Here is a 15,885-nt window from a genome sequence, read left to right on the forward strand (position 1 = left end):
TTCTATTAAACACAACAGCTTTGGTGGGGTTAGCAATAATGTAAGAGGTACTCTATACATGTAGCTATGGGTAAACTATGAAAAACATTAAATAATTATTTTCAAAAACCCGTAATTACACTTTTTCTGCATCTGTGATTAACTCTTTATTCTGCACGAACTCCAGACTTTTAGATAGTTGGCAGCAATGTCAATTTTTAAAGTAAACACTTTATTTTCTGCATTCTGGTGAAATTTGATGTGCAAATCTGTGTTTTTGTTTCACAGCTTGTGGCAGAAATATCCTTGTGTAAATACAAAATTCAGGCACAAGGTTAGAATTTCAAATGTAACCGCACATAATGCAGTAAGTTTTTCAGGCATACTGTTCTGCTTTCCAATATGCATTACTCTGAATTTATCGATTTAGCTGCTGAACCGACAAACACAGGACTGATGTACTGAGGCGCTCTTTTGTGTCTTTTGTTAGAGCAAGAAAACAGTTTCTATGCTGCGTATTTATTTAGAAGTCCTAATCATACTAGACAGCGGGTCTGTTTTCTAGTATGATTTTGAAGAATCACATACATATATGACTGTAGTAAATGGTAAATGGTAAATGGCCTGTATTTATATAGCGCTTTACTAGTCCCTAAGGACCCCAAAGCGCTTTACATATCCAGTCATCCACCCATTCACGCACACATTCACACACTGGTGATGGCAAGCTACATTGTAGCCACAGCCACCCTGGGGCGCACTGACAGAGGCGAGGCTGCCGGACACTGGCGCCACCGGGCCCTCTGACCACCACCAGTAGGCAACGGGTGAAGTGTCTTGCCCAAGGACACAACCTCCCAACTCTTGAGCCACGATCGCCCCACAGTGTACTGACTGATAACATATCGTACCTAAAGATGTGTCTACAAATTATTGAACAATTTCGGAATAACGGTGCACAACATAAAATAAAAAGACCTTGAATATCTCATCATTGACTGTACATAATATGTACAAAAGAGGACAAGAGAGAAGGCGAAACATTATTGTATGCCTGTGATCTTCAGGCTTATCAGTGTGCATCTCTGATAGTGCAGTGGTGCATTGGTGCCTGCGGAAGTGTCAAGACAATGCTATTATTATGATTTGAACCTATGTTTAAGTAGAATCAGTTTATATTCAGTAAAAAGTTGTTATTGGTGAAAATTTTGAGAAGCACTGACTAAGATCATATCACTCATCCTTTACTTACCAACACCATTAATACCATCCTTTAGTGAACGTGGGTTTTAATTAGTGCTTAGTTAATGTTTGCAACAGCTCTTTATCGTTCATTTATTCAAAATCTGAATATTGGAAGATATTCTGTTTCCTGATGGAAAAGACAGAGAGTTAACAAACATGTAAGTTTTCTGCTTAAGCTTATAAATAACTTAACCTTATCATTAATCAAATACAACAGAACAGAGGAGAAAGAAAGAAAAGACCTGCAGAGATAATTCACAACAACTCCCTCGGAGTAGGTACATCGCAGCGTGAAAATCAAGGTGGCTAAATTAAAGCCTGAAGTCTCACAGGTATAAATGAGTATGTCTCCCTGAGTATAGCGGTGGTTGGCTTAGTATTATCATGTGGGCAAAGATCCTTTTTGGTCCCCTCTGCCTTCTCCTTAACAGAGACATGAGAGCTGGCACAACAGAGCTTTTTAAAGCCCATCCACCAGGTTTTGTTATGTAAGCACATTGCAGCTCTGTGTATGTTAGTCGATTACAGGAATAATCAACCGCCAAATGCATTACAACTGCCACTAAAACAGCAATTGGTGATGACCAACACAAAAAAGCCAGACATTTTTTGCTTTATGTAGACTAATAAATAAGTTTAAATCTATGTGCTACATGTGCCAAACATCATGATATGTTTACCGAGAGCGAGAGAGAGTTATCCCTATAAAAACTTGCATTTAGACATGTAAATACTTTTGTGCAAATTGGTACTTAACTCTAAATCACACTGAGAGTCTCTCTGAACGGTCATCACTGCCTTTTTTATTGCATCACATTATCCTGATGATACCTGCTATAAACCTCCCTTTCACTAGATGGCGCTCTTGCCCGTAAACGTCACGCTTGCACTGACGTTTGTTTCCGCCTCACCGGAAATGCTGCTTCAAAACACTTCAATGGCTGTCTTGCAGTGACTTCGACCGCTTTGGGCAAATAGTTAGCTCTGAAAGTCGGGGATAATTTACTTACCTCCGCGCTTTGGGGACATTTTTAAGCTCAGACATGGCGGGGCCGCTGCTGGAGTTTGAGACCGAGATGTTCCTGAGTCTCTTCGGCAGTGACGGGCTGCTAGTAACGGCTGAAGGCTTGGGGATAGACCGAATCCTACTGCAGTTCTTGCGGGTTTACTCGGAACCGGGCAGCCTGGTTCTTCTGCTCAACACAACCACACCAGAACAGGTTAGGAGAGGCTGGATTAGCTAGAGGCACAGCTCATATGATTATCTCACACTTTACCCGGTGCGAGGTGATGTGCCCCAGCAAACTGACTTAACAGTGCCTTAACATAAACCATACATTTAAAAAAAAAATAAAAAGAAAGAAAGTGTTAGAAGTTAGAATTTGGAAGGGGCCACTTTTTTTGTCCATAGACATGGTGGCTAAAATAGATGAAGATAAAAGAGATGTGCACCTGCTAACAATTTTGGCGCCATCTCGGTTTCATACATTATTTCAGATGAAATTGTTGATACATTTTTTGATATAAATTTATTATAGTTTATTATTTTCATCTGAAAGTTGTTATAGAATCCCCTCTGTGATGGAGCTCGTCTAAGAAAGATAATTTTAATAACAGTAACGTTAACTGCATGAGGAAGTCAGTAGTATCGTGCATGAGGACAGCGAGAAAGCAGTGAGATGTGAAAACCCCGTCTTTTTTATTGCAATGGTGATGGACAGATTGACAGATGAAGTCAGGCTGGAGTGTCTTTGGACATACGACATTACGATCTGTAGTGGGAGCAGGTGGAAGAAAGTCTGGAGAGGAGATGAAGTAAAGACAGAATATATGTGTGTGAATGAGAGGGAGACGGGTGTAGCAATGACGCTGCAAGGATTAGAGGTAGTGAATGTGGATGACTTTGAATACCTGGGGTTGACCATTTAAAGCAACTGATGGTGAAGCAGAGAGTGTCAGGGTGATTTGTGACAGAAGGATAACCGCAGGAGTGTCAGGGAGGGTATGCAAGGTGGTAGTCAGACCTGCTATGATTTGTGGTTTGGAGATGGGGCACTGACAAGAACACAGGAGGCCGAGCTAGAGGTGGCAGAGATGAAGATGCTCTGATTTTTATTGGGAGTGATGAAGATGGACAGGTTTCGAAATGAGTACTTCAGCAGTTTGGGTTAGAAATTTAGAAGGGAAAGGTTGAAAGAGTTTGGACATGTGCAGAGGAGTGGTTATACTGGACAAAAGATGTTGAATATAGAGCTGGAGGCAGGAGGAAAAGACGAAGACGTCAGAGGAGGTTCATGGGTGTAGTGAAGGAGGACATGGAGAGGGCTTGCGTGACAGAGGAGAATGTTGGGGATAGGGTGAGATGGAGGCACATGATCCTCCTGAAAAGGAACAGCTGAAACAGGAAGTATTGCATTTTAAAACACACAATTACAAAGTGGTTCAGTTGGTATAAAACCACACATTAAAGATAGAAGTGTAAATGTCCTTACATCAGTTACTACATAAACACTTGCATACACACATTAGAAGAACAGGAGCCAAAAATAATGGGTGAAAGACTAAGGAATAATTATTCTGTAAAAAACTTATTCAGCCAACCTGACAGGCTGAGGACTACAACCTCAGAAGCGTGATCGCCTCATTATTAAAATAAGAGTTAGAAGACCCTTTTCAGATAATCAGAGAGGCTGACCGCTGAGCTTTACCTCATGTTTGTGTGGAACATAGCGTACAGCTTTAACCAAAAGCTTGCTTCTTTTCATCCTGTCTTCTCAGGAATATTTCACAGAGCAGCTGCGAGTGGAGGGTGTGACCCACCTGCCCAGGACGGTGACCAGTGATGTCCAGAGCACTGAGCGTTACAATGTTTACACCGAGGGAGGGGTGCTGTTTGTCACCAGCAGAATCCTGGTGGTGGACTTCCTCACGGACCGCATCCCTGCTCATCTAATAACAGGTCAGACTTGTACATAGCTAAATTCATATGAGAACATTTTATTCAGAATCAGAATACTTTATTGATCCCTGGGGGAAATTATTTTTTGTTACAGTGCTCCATTTTAAACCAACATTAAGACAAGACAGACAATACGCTAACTAAGAATAGTACAATATATACATATATAAACATACATACATACATAAGTCACTTATAAATAAATAGTTGGAAAAGAAACATGTGTAGCTGTAGCAGCAAACAGTGTGTTAAGTGGATGCGTTGTACAGGGAGATGGCCACAGGCAGGAATGATTTCCTGTGTCGTTCAGTGGTGCTTTTCGGTAATCTCAGTCTCTCACTGAACGAGCTCCTGTGACTGACCAGCATGTCATGGAGTGGGTGGGAGGTGTTATCCAACATTGTCTTTATCTTGGACAGCATCCGCCTCTCCGACACCACCTTGAGGGAGTCCAGCTCCATCCCCACAACATTGCTGGCCTTACGGATCAGTTTATTAAGTCTGTTGGCATCTGCGACCCTCAGCCTGCTCCCCCAGCATGCAACAGCATAGAGGATCGCACTGGCCACAACAGACTCATAGAAAATCCTCAGCATTTTCTGGCAGATGTTGAAGGACCTCAGTCGCCTCAAAAAATAGAGACGACTCTGGCCCTTCCTGTAAAGTGCTGTGGTGTTTTTAGCCCAGTCCAGTTTATTGTCAATGTGTACTCCAAGGTATTTATAGTCCTCCACAATGTCAACACTGACCCCCTGGATTGAAACAGGGGTCAAGTGTTTCCTGGTCTTCCTGAAGTCCACGATCAGTTCCTTGGTCTTTGCCACGTTGAGCTGCAGATGATTCTGCTCACACCACGTGACAAAGGAGTCGACCACAGCCCGGTACTCTGTCTCATCATCCCTGCTGATGCATCCAACCACCGCAGAGTCATCAGAAAACTTCTGAAGATGGCAGGTCTCTGTGCAGTGGCTGAAGTCTGTGGTGTAGAGGGTGAAGAGGAAGGGGGAGAGGACAGTCCCCTGTGGTGCCCCTGTGTTGCTAATCACCTTGTCAGACACACACTGTGGGAGACGTACATATTGTGGTCTTCCTGTCAGGTAATCAACAATCCAGGACACCAGAGAAGCATCCACCTGCATCGCTGCTAACTTATCACCCAGGAGGGTCGGCCTGATGGTGTTGAAAGCACTGGAAAAGTCAAAAAACATGACCCTCACAGTGCTCGCCGGCTGGTCCAGATGGGTGTAGACACGATTGAGCAGGTAGATGATGGCGTCCTCTGTTCCGAGACGAGGCTGATAAGCGAACTGAAGGGGATCCAGGTGTGGTCTTACTATGGGTCGCAGCTGGTCCAGGATGAGCCTTTCCAGGGTCTTCATGATGTGGGAGGTCAGTGCCACGGGCCTGTAATCCTGGGGGCCACTGGGACGAGGCGTCTTTGGTACAGGGACGAGGCATGATGTCTTCCACATCACCGGGACCCTCTGCAGACTCAGACTCAGCATAAACAGTTTATGAAAGACTCCACACAGCTGGGGGGCACAGGTCTTGAGGACAAGGGGACTCACTCCGTCTGGTCCAGCAGACTTGCCTGAGTGAAGTCTCCTCATTTGTATCTCAACCTGGTATTGAGTGAAGGTGATGGGTGGGGGAGGGGTGTCAGGAATCTCACAGGAGGCAACATGTGAAGAGAGAGGCTGGCACAGTGGTGTGGCTCTGGATTCCAGGCTGACTACAGGTGAGGTTGTGGGGGTGGGAGCAGACACTGTGGTGTCGAATCTATTGAAAAACAGATTCAACTCGTTGGCTCTATTCTCACCTCCCTCAGTTCCCCTGCTGTTGGTTGGCCTGAATCCAGTGATGGTCTTCATGCCCCTCCACACCTCTCTCATGCTGTTCTGCTGGAGTTTCCACTCCAGCTTCCTCCTGTAATTGTCCTTAGCCTCTCTGATCTTGTCCTTTAGTAACACCTGGATCTTCCTCACCTCCTCTTTGTTGCCCCCTCTGAAAGCCCTCTTCTTGTTGTTGAGGAGGGCTTTGATGTCCTTAGTCACCCACGGCTTGTTATTTGGGTAACAATGAACAGTCTGAGCTGGAACAATGGAGTCGGTGCAGAAAGTTATGTAGCCTGTGATACACTCAGTAAGCCCATTGATGTCCTCGGCGTGAGGCTCACAGAGTGTTTCCCAGTCGGTCACCTCGAAACAGCCCTGTAGTTCCGCTATTGCCTCCTCTGACCACCTCCTAACAGTCCTGGTGGTCACAGGTTCCCTCCTCACAATTGGCACATAGCGGGGGGTGAGGTGAATCAGGTTATGATCTGACCTACCAAGTGGGGGGAGGGAGGAGGAGCTGTATGCATCCTTGACGTTAGCATACAGTAAGTCTAAAGTTTTCTCTCCCCTGGTGGGACAGTCCACATATTGTTTGAATGTTGGTAGTGTATTGTCCAGTGATACATGGTTGAAGTCACCCGAGATCACAATAAAGGCACTCGGGTGCTGAGTCTGTAGCCGAGCTATGGCAGAGTGGATAGTGTCACATGCAGCTGTGGGGTTAGCAGAGGGGGGAACATAGACAGCCACCAAGATGACGTGAGAGAATTCCCTGGGTAAATAATACGGCCTGAGTCCAACAGCACACAGTTCAGTGTCCGGGCAACAAATCCTTTCTTTGATTGTTATGTTGGCAGGGTTACACCACCGGTTGTTAACTAAAACAGCAATTCACAGCCGTATTTATCACTAGCAGTCCAAATTGGATTGCAATACTTGTTTGAGTACTTGTAGTTGCAACATATGGTTATGCATTTGAGTTATCAGTAAAATTCAGTGGCAGCATGTTGACTGAATGACATATAGTTAAACTAAACTCCTTCATGCAAAGGTTAGTCACTCCTAACAGCTAACTTTGGCCTTTCCCATGTAATGTTTTCTTGCATGCTGCTTTGTTACTTCGCAGCTGTTGCAGTCTTATGAGTTTCATGATGTCATTCAGCTCATTTGAGTTTCTTGCACTATTGTGGACTGCATTTGGCAACTGTAGTCTTGGTTCTGCTCCGCAGAGTCACTCTGAGCGGGTAGAGAATAGGCTGCAGTCTAAGGCTGGGAAGTTGGAGTCCATTCACAGGATGTGGAAGTTGGTGGACAGACAGCTGATGTCGTTATTGTGACGCAGTGTATTATTGTTATACTGTCAAGTATTTATAGTATTATTTCTTAACTGCTGAAAAAGTTTGAAAACATGCTCTGGCATACACATCCACCTCTTACTACTGCCACAGTTACAATCAATTTCTGTGGGAAAATAATAATAAGAGAAATATTTTATTTATCTCTATGTGGGTAAGTTATTGTGTTACAGTGCCGCAAATATGACAAAAACAACTTATCTCCAAAAAATAAATATGGCTCTTAAAGGGAAAAAAAATTACACTTAAAAATGAGTGCAGTTAAAGCGAACAGCTTAATCAGAAATCGAAATGTGATACAGTAAGGAGATTAAACAGGTGTTGTGGTTTAAGTAGATAAAGATTTTCTGTATCTGTCTTTATGGCAGATGTTAGAGAACGCCTTCATCTACATCCGCATTTCACTATATCTACAGTCACTAGGATGACCTCTGTGTGAGCTAAAGGAGGAATCCAAACAGTGTTTTGATCTAAACTGGATTCAGACAACAACAACGATGTTGTTTGAATGATATGGATGCACTCCAGCAATGGATGACATCACTTTTCTATCACAACTTGTGCAGTCCCTTCACGTTTCTTCTTACCTGTCAGAGTCTCTACCTAAACCAGTGGTTCCCAAACTTTTTTTGCTGGGCCCCCCTTTGTTTTACAAGAAAAATGTTCAATGAGATGAATTGCAGAATGGCAGATAGAGACAAAATACTGTTACTGTTAATCTGACTATCTTCAGGTTTTACACGCTTACATAGACACAAGCCCGGAGGAGCGAACAAAATCTACCGCCTTGCCAGCAGCCGCCATCGAGCAACACAGGATATTGGCCAGGTCAAACACATCAAGGATGCCAACCATCAAACCCTCCGCGACCCGCCCGCCATCCTCAATCGCTGGAGCGAGTATTTCTCCGATATCTGCAACGTGGAGTTCCCTCACCAGCCAATCCACAGTGCCCCGCCCGTCCCAGGACCTGTCCCGCCAATCACCATCAAGGCAGTGGAAACAGCCGTTAAAAATATGAAGAATGGCAAAGCGACCGGACCAGACGACATACCAGCCGAAGTCTGGAAGCTGCTCGGGCGCCAAGGCGCCTTAGTCCTCGCCAGCCTGTTCAATAGCATCATCAGAGACGGGACCGTCCCAGCAGCCTGGTCAACCAGCATAACGGTGCCCATCTGGAAAGGGAAAGGCGATGTGGCTGAATGCTCTAACTACCGCCCGATCCGACTCCTAAGCCATACCATGAAGGTTTTCGAACGGATCATCGACGCCAGGATGCGAGAAATCGTCAACTTAACGCCCAACCAATGTGGCTTCATCAGGGGGCGTGGCACGACGGACGCCATCCATGCTGCCCGCCTGCTTTTGGAGAAGCACCGAGAGAAGTCCAAGACCATCCACATGGCCTTCCTCAACTTGGAAAAGGCATTTGACCGTGTCCCACACTCATCTGGCACTCCCTGCGATCACATGGAGTTCCTGAAGCCTACGTCAACTGGACAAAGCTCCTCTACCGACAAGTCACCAGCGTGGTCAGAAGCCCAGTGGGAACATCGCCACCCTTTAACATCAATGTGGGCGTCCATCAAGGCTCGGCACTCTCCCCGCTGCTCTTCATCCTTTGCATGGACACTGCGACGGCGGATCTCCAGTCACCCCATCCCTGGACACTTCTCTACGCCGACGATGTCTTCCTGGCCGATGAATCGCGAATAGAACTGCAATACCAAACGCAGCAGTGGAAGACTCGCCTAGCTGACTTCGGCCTGAGGCTCAACACCAACAAGACCGAATACTTAGAGGCTGGCCCCCAGACCGACGGCACGATCAGCGTCGATGGAGAAGATCTGGCGAAAGTACCTCATTTCAAATACCTCGGATCGATGATCAGCAATGACGGCGATATCCTACTAGATGTACGAGCCAGGATCAACGCAGCGTGGATGAAATGGCGCCAAGTCACCGGCGTCCTGTGTGACCGAAGAATGCCCAATCGCCTCAAGTCAAAGATCTACAAGAGTGTAGTGCGCCCCGTCGCCCTCTATGGATCCGAGTGCTGGCCAGCCACCGCAAAGCACGAACAAGCCCTTCACACGATGGAAATGCGGATGCTGTGATGGTGCCTAGGCCTGACACGATGGGACCACGTCATGAACACCGACGTTAGAAAGAGGATGGGAATCGCGCCAATCACAGATAAGATGCAAGAAGCGAGGCTGCGGTGGTACGGACATGTGGTACGGAGCGATGAGAACTCAGTGGTGAGAACAGCACTGCGGCTCAGCCCCCAAGGACGTCGACCTAGAGGCAGACCAAAGCGGAGATGGATGGACCGAATCAAGGACGACGTGAAGAAGATCGAAGCCGATCTGACCGACGCCCTTGACCGACCCAAGTGGAGACGACTTTGCAGAAAAGCGGACCCTGCAACCGAGCGGGAAAAACGCTAGGAGGAAGACATAGACACAAGCAGTTGCTGTCCCTCCATTTAGAAAGGCAGAGGCGTCACGGTGTAATTATTTTATGTGTTGTTGTTTTTTTCCCTGTGTAATAATATTCAACATTGCTGTCAATACATTTTTCAAAAAATGCCTCTCTGTGCAAAATGGGTTTAAAAACATAAACAACTGTGGGGAAACAAATCGTGGCAGGATCAGCCTGATATTATTTGTATCCCGCTGTAACTTTACTGTATAAAGAGCTAACATCTCCAAAATGTCTGGAGTAGTTAGTCATTACAAGAAGTGTTTGTGAACTAAAAATCAAGAATGTGGGATACTGTTTGTCGGTGATTTGGAGAGCCCAGCGCTTGCTCCTGATGCAAGGGAAGCTAATTCTGTCGCAGAGATCTACCTCGGCACTTGTGCAGGTGAAGCCAAAGGGAAGATATGCTTCACCATGTTTTCTAGTATTTGGCTTGGAATGAAGTTGGTTTGGAAACATATTTGGCGATGCTTCATCTCCTGCTTTGCGTTTGTGTGGGAACCCCGTCAAAAACCTGTCAATGATGTTAGCATTCTTTTTTTTTTTTTTTCTTTTCATACCGCGCCCCCCCTGCAATGGCCCAGCATATCCAGGAAGTGAGAGCGGTAACAGCTCAATGCAATCCTGCTTAAAGTGCATCTAACTACACAGTCATTCAGCTCCCTCCCCCTCTGGTGAACCACTCATTTGCTGGAACAGCTCCAGCACTGAAACACTGTTGTTTGCTCTGTAGCTGCTCCAGGATTACAGGCCTCACTCAGTAAAACAGTCAGCTCCATTAGTTGGTCTGTGAAGAAAACCAACTTGGAAAACTTGACTTTAGCCATTTCAGTTTTGCATAAACCACAATGAGCACGAAAAATCAAACTTATCAGGTGACAAAGTCACAAAAAATCAAACAACTAACAGCCAGCTGATATATTATTAAGCCTCTACCTTCACTGTCTATTTGTTCCGCTCCCTTTAGGCATTCTGGTTTATCGTGCCCATAAAATCATTGAGTCATGCCAGGAGGCCTTCATCCTGCGACTGTTCAGACAAAAGAATAAGACAGGCTTCATTAAGGCCTTCACTGACAAGGCCACGGCTTTCTCCTCGGGCTTCTGCCAAGTGGAGCGTGTAATGAGAAACCTCTTTGTCAAGAAGCTCTACTTGTGGCCCAGGTACTGTCAAACTACTTCACTGTAGATGTTTTGTCTTGTGTATTTTGTTGTTGTAGTAACATTTATAATACTTCTTTTACTACTTTCTTTTTTTTTAACCTTTGCACTCAGGTTTCAAGCATCAGTGAACACAGCGCTGGACAGGCACAAACCAGAAGTGGTGGAGCTTCACGTGTCCTTAACTCCAGCTATGAGGGCCATCCAGAGCTCCATCCTGGACATCATGACCGCCTGTTTAAAGGAGCTGAAACGCTACAACCCCACTCTAGAGGCTGAGGACCTCTCACTGGAGAACACGCTGGGGAATTCTTTTGAAAAGGTTTCACAGTGTGTTACTAACATATACGACACATTTAAGCTGCCTTGACAAATTTTACCTCAGTGCGTGAAAACATTTTTGATTAAACTATTAAAGGAGGATTTTTTTGTTTTTTAAGAAGGCTTATGGTAATTGGACCGAGAAAAAAGCAGGTTGAGATGAGCCTCTTTAATTTGCATGTTAAATGTTATTACAGCGTTTATGAGAACCCAGTTTCTAAAAGAAAATTCAGGACACTGCAAAATGATTTGTAATCCATCTAAACCCTCTTAAATTTAAATTGAAAATAGTACAAATACAGTATGATCCCACAACTAATTAGGTCAATTGGCAACAGGTCAGTGGCATGATTGGATATGGAAAGAGCATCCGAGCGAGGCCGTGAGAGGTGAAGATGTTCACTGTTCTGTGAGGAACTGCGAGTTCTTTTATAATGAATGGTGCCGCGTGTGATGCTGAATAAGCTGGAGCACATCTGTGTGACTTCTCCTGCTAGAAGAGTTAGAAAAATACACCTCTGATTGTAGGTGAGTTCAATTGTATGCTTTGCCGTACTCCCATTCAGACTATCCGTCACTATCTGGACCCCTTGTGGCATCAGCTGGGAGCAAAGACCAAAGCACTGGTTCAGGATCTGAAGGTGCTGAGAGTCCTCCTGCTCTACCTAACCCAGTACGACTGCGTCACCTTCCTCAATCTCCTTGAGTCGTTGCACTCCAGCCAAAAGATCTTTGGCTCTAATTCGGGTAAACTACATTTATTTGACTGCCCTTAAATGCCAGATTGGAGGCCATTAAGAGTTTAAAATGTCTAAATTAATTGTAATTCTTTGCATTCAACCTCGCTCTTACCATCAGGTTGGCTCTTCCTGGACTCCAGTACATCCATGTTTGTGAACGCCAGGAGCAGAGTCTACCGTATTCCCGAGAGCAAAAAGAAACTTAAAGTGGGAGCAGAGGCAGAGAAACAGAAGCCATCCTCTGCCTCAGGTAACTGTGTAGTTGGCCAATCTCTGATACGGTGATATCAGAGTAGATATCCACAGAACTTGTCTGTGTATTCATGTTGGCATGACTAACTGCTCTGTCTGTGTGTGGGTTTCAGAGGTGAAGCGGGAGCTGGTGCTGGAGAGGAGCCCAAAGTGGGAGGCTCTGACTGAGGTCCTGGAGGAGATTGAGAGGGAGAACAAGAGCTCTCAGCATGAGCCAGGTTAGATCTCAGTGATGTTCAACTGTTACAATGTCATCATGAATGAGTCTGAAAATGATTTTCTATAATACGATCTGATTTTTATAAGTCATTTGTAAAGATCTAAAGATTTGTAAATTTTAGCTCACAGTTAAACTCCTCATTTGAAATCTAGACTGCCAAAAAAAGCAACACTTTGGAAACACATCAAAGCTCAATGGGGCAAAAAAATCATGCTCGAAATCTATACTGATACAGATTGGCTAATATGTTAAGAATGAAAGGATGCCATCGTTTGATGGAAATGTAAATTATCAGCCTACAGAGGGCTGAATTCAAACAAACCCTGAAAATCAAATGATGTTGCAGGCTAATGCAACTCAAAATAGTACTCAATAGTTTATATTGCCTCCACTTGCCAGTGGACCTGCCAATTCTGGTATTCTATGGCAAGTGCCAGGCAGTGACACGGAGCCCACTAAAGGGTGCCCTTAAGCTACATTTCGTAGCTCTGGCAGTTCTCCTCCTGTTTCTCCTTGCACAAAGGAGCAGATAATGGTCCTGCTGATGGGTTAAGGACCTTCTACGGCCCTGTCCAGCTCTCCTCCAGTAAGACTCCTGGAATCTCTTCCATGATCTTGAAACTGATTAACAACCCCCTCTGCTAATAAACTGAGCAGATCAATATCCCAGAAGTATAACTCACTCAGTGCTATATTAAAAAGTGTTCCTCTTATTTTTATTTATTTATTTATTTTTAGCAGCAAGAAAAGCATGAGCCACAGCTGGCATTTTACAAAGTCATCCTCGGGGTGGGCTGATTTGTCCTGCTTCACTGTGTTGTTGCTTTGAAGCTGCACAGTACTTGACAGTACACCTGTACACACTGAGGAAAAGTAGTCCACCAGAATTTGGGTCAATTGCAGAATATAGAGTAGGCCTCTTTATCCCCCGTGGACCCCCTGGCTTTCGAAGCAGGAAAATCTTTGGCCCCCGTGTTAGGATTCTGTGTGAGCTCACTTTAGGTGCACCAGTTCACGGCCTAAATATGCTGTCTTGGTGGCGTGGAAAGCACCTGTCAATATCCATATCTGTCATGTTATTTGTTATTTTATTATTACTTTAAATCAAAAAAGCTTCTCTTTTCATTGTCAATTTACATTAAAGTAGTTTTTAGTCTTTCAGGAGAATATTTTTTCCAAGTCCTTACATTTTTACATTACAATCTGACAATCTCTCTGTAAAGATCTATCTTTCTCTAACTGCCTTATGTTCCTCCCTCAGGTCGAGTCCTGATTTGTGCCAGTGACGACCGGACCTGTGCTCAGCTGCAGCAGTACATCAAGCACGGCTCTGACTGGCTGCTCAACCGGCTCTACCACCGCACGATTGGGAAACGGGACTCTGCTGCACTGGGCGCCTTAGAACTGGATTTGGAAAAAAAGGGAAAGGGTCCGGTCAGAAAAGGAACAAAGGGAAAGCAACCTGCGCAGAAAAAAAATGCAAAGACGACAAAAGGCAAAAGCAGACCGTCCTTGACTCTGACCCAGATGGTGGGGAAGGAGGAGACAGGCGAAGCGGCAGTCATGGGCAGCAGCGGAGATGAGGATGAACTGACGGATGAAGACGGAGGCGAGGAAGAGCAGCTCAAGCTAGACTTGCCATCAGATGCTTATTACGGCGTCCTGAAGGAACCGCTGACTGTCATTCACCCGCTGAAAGGCTGCACCGATCCCCACAGCTTGACCCGGGTTCTCCATGAGGTGGAGCCCAGCTTTGTGGTGCTTTATGATGCCGAGCTGAGTTTTGTGCGCCAGCTTGAGATCTACAAAGCTAACCGGCCTGGAAAGCAACTTAGGGTGTACTTCCTCATCTATGGTGGCTCGACCGAAGAACAGAAGTACCTGACAGCTCTGTCTAAGGAAAAGAAGGCTTTTGAACACCTCATCAGGTCAGAGCTGTTTCTCTCCCGTTAGCCACGTTAGGTGTATTTTGTTGAGGGTCATTTGCTCACCATTTCTTGTATTTGTGTTCTTGTTTAGGGAAAAAGCTACTATGGTGATCCCAGAGGAGAGAGAAGGGCGAGAAGACACCAACCTAGACCTTGCTAGGAATCTAGATCCCGCCAATGCCACCACCAACACCCGCAAAGCAGGCAAGTCTCTGTTGTTATGCATTTTTGATTTTTCTCTCCTTTGTGTGCTAAATCGTCTTCACTATGCATTGGACCAGTTTGTGTTTTTATATCCGTTTTCTGTCCAATAACCAGGTGGCCAGGAGCAGCCCACAGAGCCCTCACGAGTCATTGTGGACATGCGCGAGTTCCGGAGTGAGCTGCCATCCTTGCTCCACCGTCGCGGACTGGACATCGAGCCGGTCACCCTTGAAGTTGGCGACTACATTCTGACGCCGGACGCATGTGTCGAGCGCAAAAGCGTCAGCGACCTGATCGGCTCGCTTCAGAGCGGCCGCCTCTACACCCAGTGCCTCTCGATGACCCGCTACTACAACAAACCTGTGCTGCTCATCGAGTTTGACCCAGCTAAGCCATTTTCCCTAACGGCCCGCTCGGATTTCCGTCACGAGATTTCATCAAATGATGTTTCTTCAAAGCTCACCTTGCTTACGTTACACTTCCCCCGGCTACGTATACTGTGGTGCCCCTCCCCGCACGTCACAGCCGAGCTCTTCCTGGAACTAAAGCGAGGCCAGCCCGAACCTGACGCCGCAGCAGCTCAGGCGGTAACGGCCGAGTCAGACACTGTGGCTGAATCGGCAGACCTCTACAATCCCGGACCTTATGACTTCCTGATGAAAATGCCTGGGGTCAACACAAAAAACTACAGGGCTCTTATAAAAAACGCAGACAGCTTGGCCGACTTAGCCAAAATCAGCCAGGACAAGTTAGGGGAAATACTCGGAAACGCTAACAATGCTAAGCTGCTGTACGAGTTCCTGCATAATGTAGTTAATGTCCCTGCGCCCATACAGAAGACCAAACAGACATGACGAGCAGACTATATGGATATAGGAAGATTTTGCCACTGTGATTAAATTATTGCAGTAAGAGTATTTGACATATTCGGATACAAAATCAACTTTTTAAAAAATGCAGATGTTACGTTTAGATACACAGTTTTTGTGTGACTTTTATCGTTTTTCTGTTTTTATATTGTCGAAGAATAAAATCTGTCTTTTTATAATTAATAAAAAAAACTGTTATTTAACTTAAAAAAAAAATAAAATGCACTTAATTTATTTTAAGCAAACCTTTAACGTGATTTTTTTCTTCCTTTGAGAGGAATGATAGAGTGAATTGTTAGTAATAACATACTGTTACAGTGGGGGATGCTCATAT

At 45.2% G+C, this 15,885-nt stretch overlaps 1 protein-coding gene across 1 annotated transcript; it reads left to right on the plus strand.

The window, feature by feature from the left end:
- The first annotated feature begins 2,182 nt into the window (after window positions 1-2,182).
- On the plus strand, window positions 2,183-15,536 carry ercc4 (excision repair cross-complementation group 4). The gene is made up of 10 exons (XM_085360472.1): window positions 2,183-2,444; window positions 4,003-4,183; window positions 10,825-11,020; window positions 11,132-11,339; window positions 11,905-12,085; window positions 12,197-12,328; window positions 12,444-12,548; window positions 13,812-14,478; window positions 14,570-14,682; window positions 14,797-15,536. The coding sequence occupies exons 1-10, from the start codon at window positions 2,268-2,270 to the stop codon at window positions 15,534-15,536; spliced, it is 2,700 nt and encodes an 899-aa protein (XP_085216598.1). The 5' UTR covers window positions 2,183-2,267.
- The last annotated feature ends 349 nt before the right edge of the window (window positions 15,537-15,885 follow it).

This window comes from Diplotaxodon limnothrissa, linkage group LG8 (assembly GCF_057381915.1).
Source record: "Diplotaxodon limnothrissa isolate DT_005_m linkage group LG8, D_limnothrissa_male_GT1.1, whole genome shotgun sequence".
NCBI lineage: Eukaryota > Metazoa > Chordata > Actinopteri > Cichliformes > Cichlidae > Diplotaxodon > Diplotaxodon limnothrissa.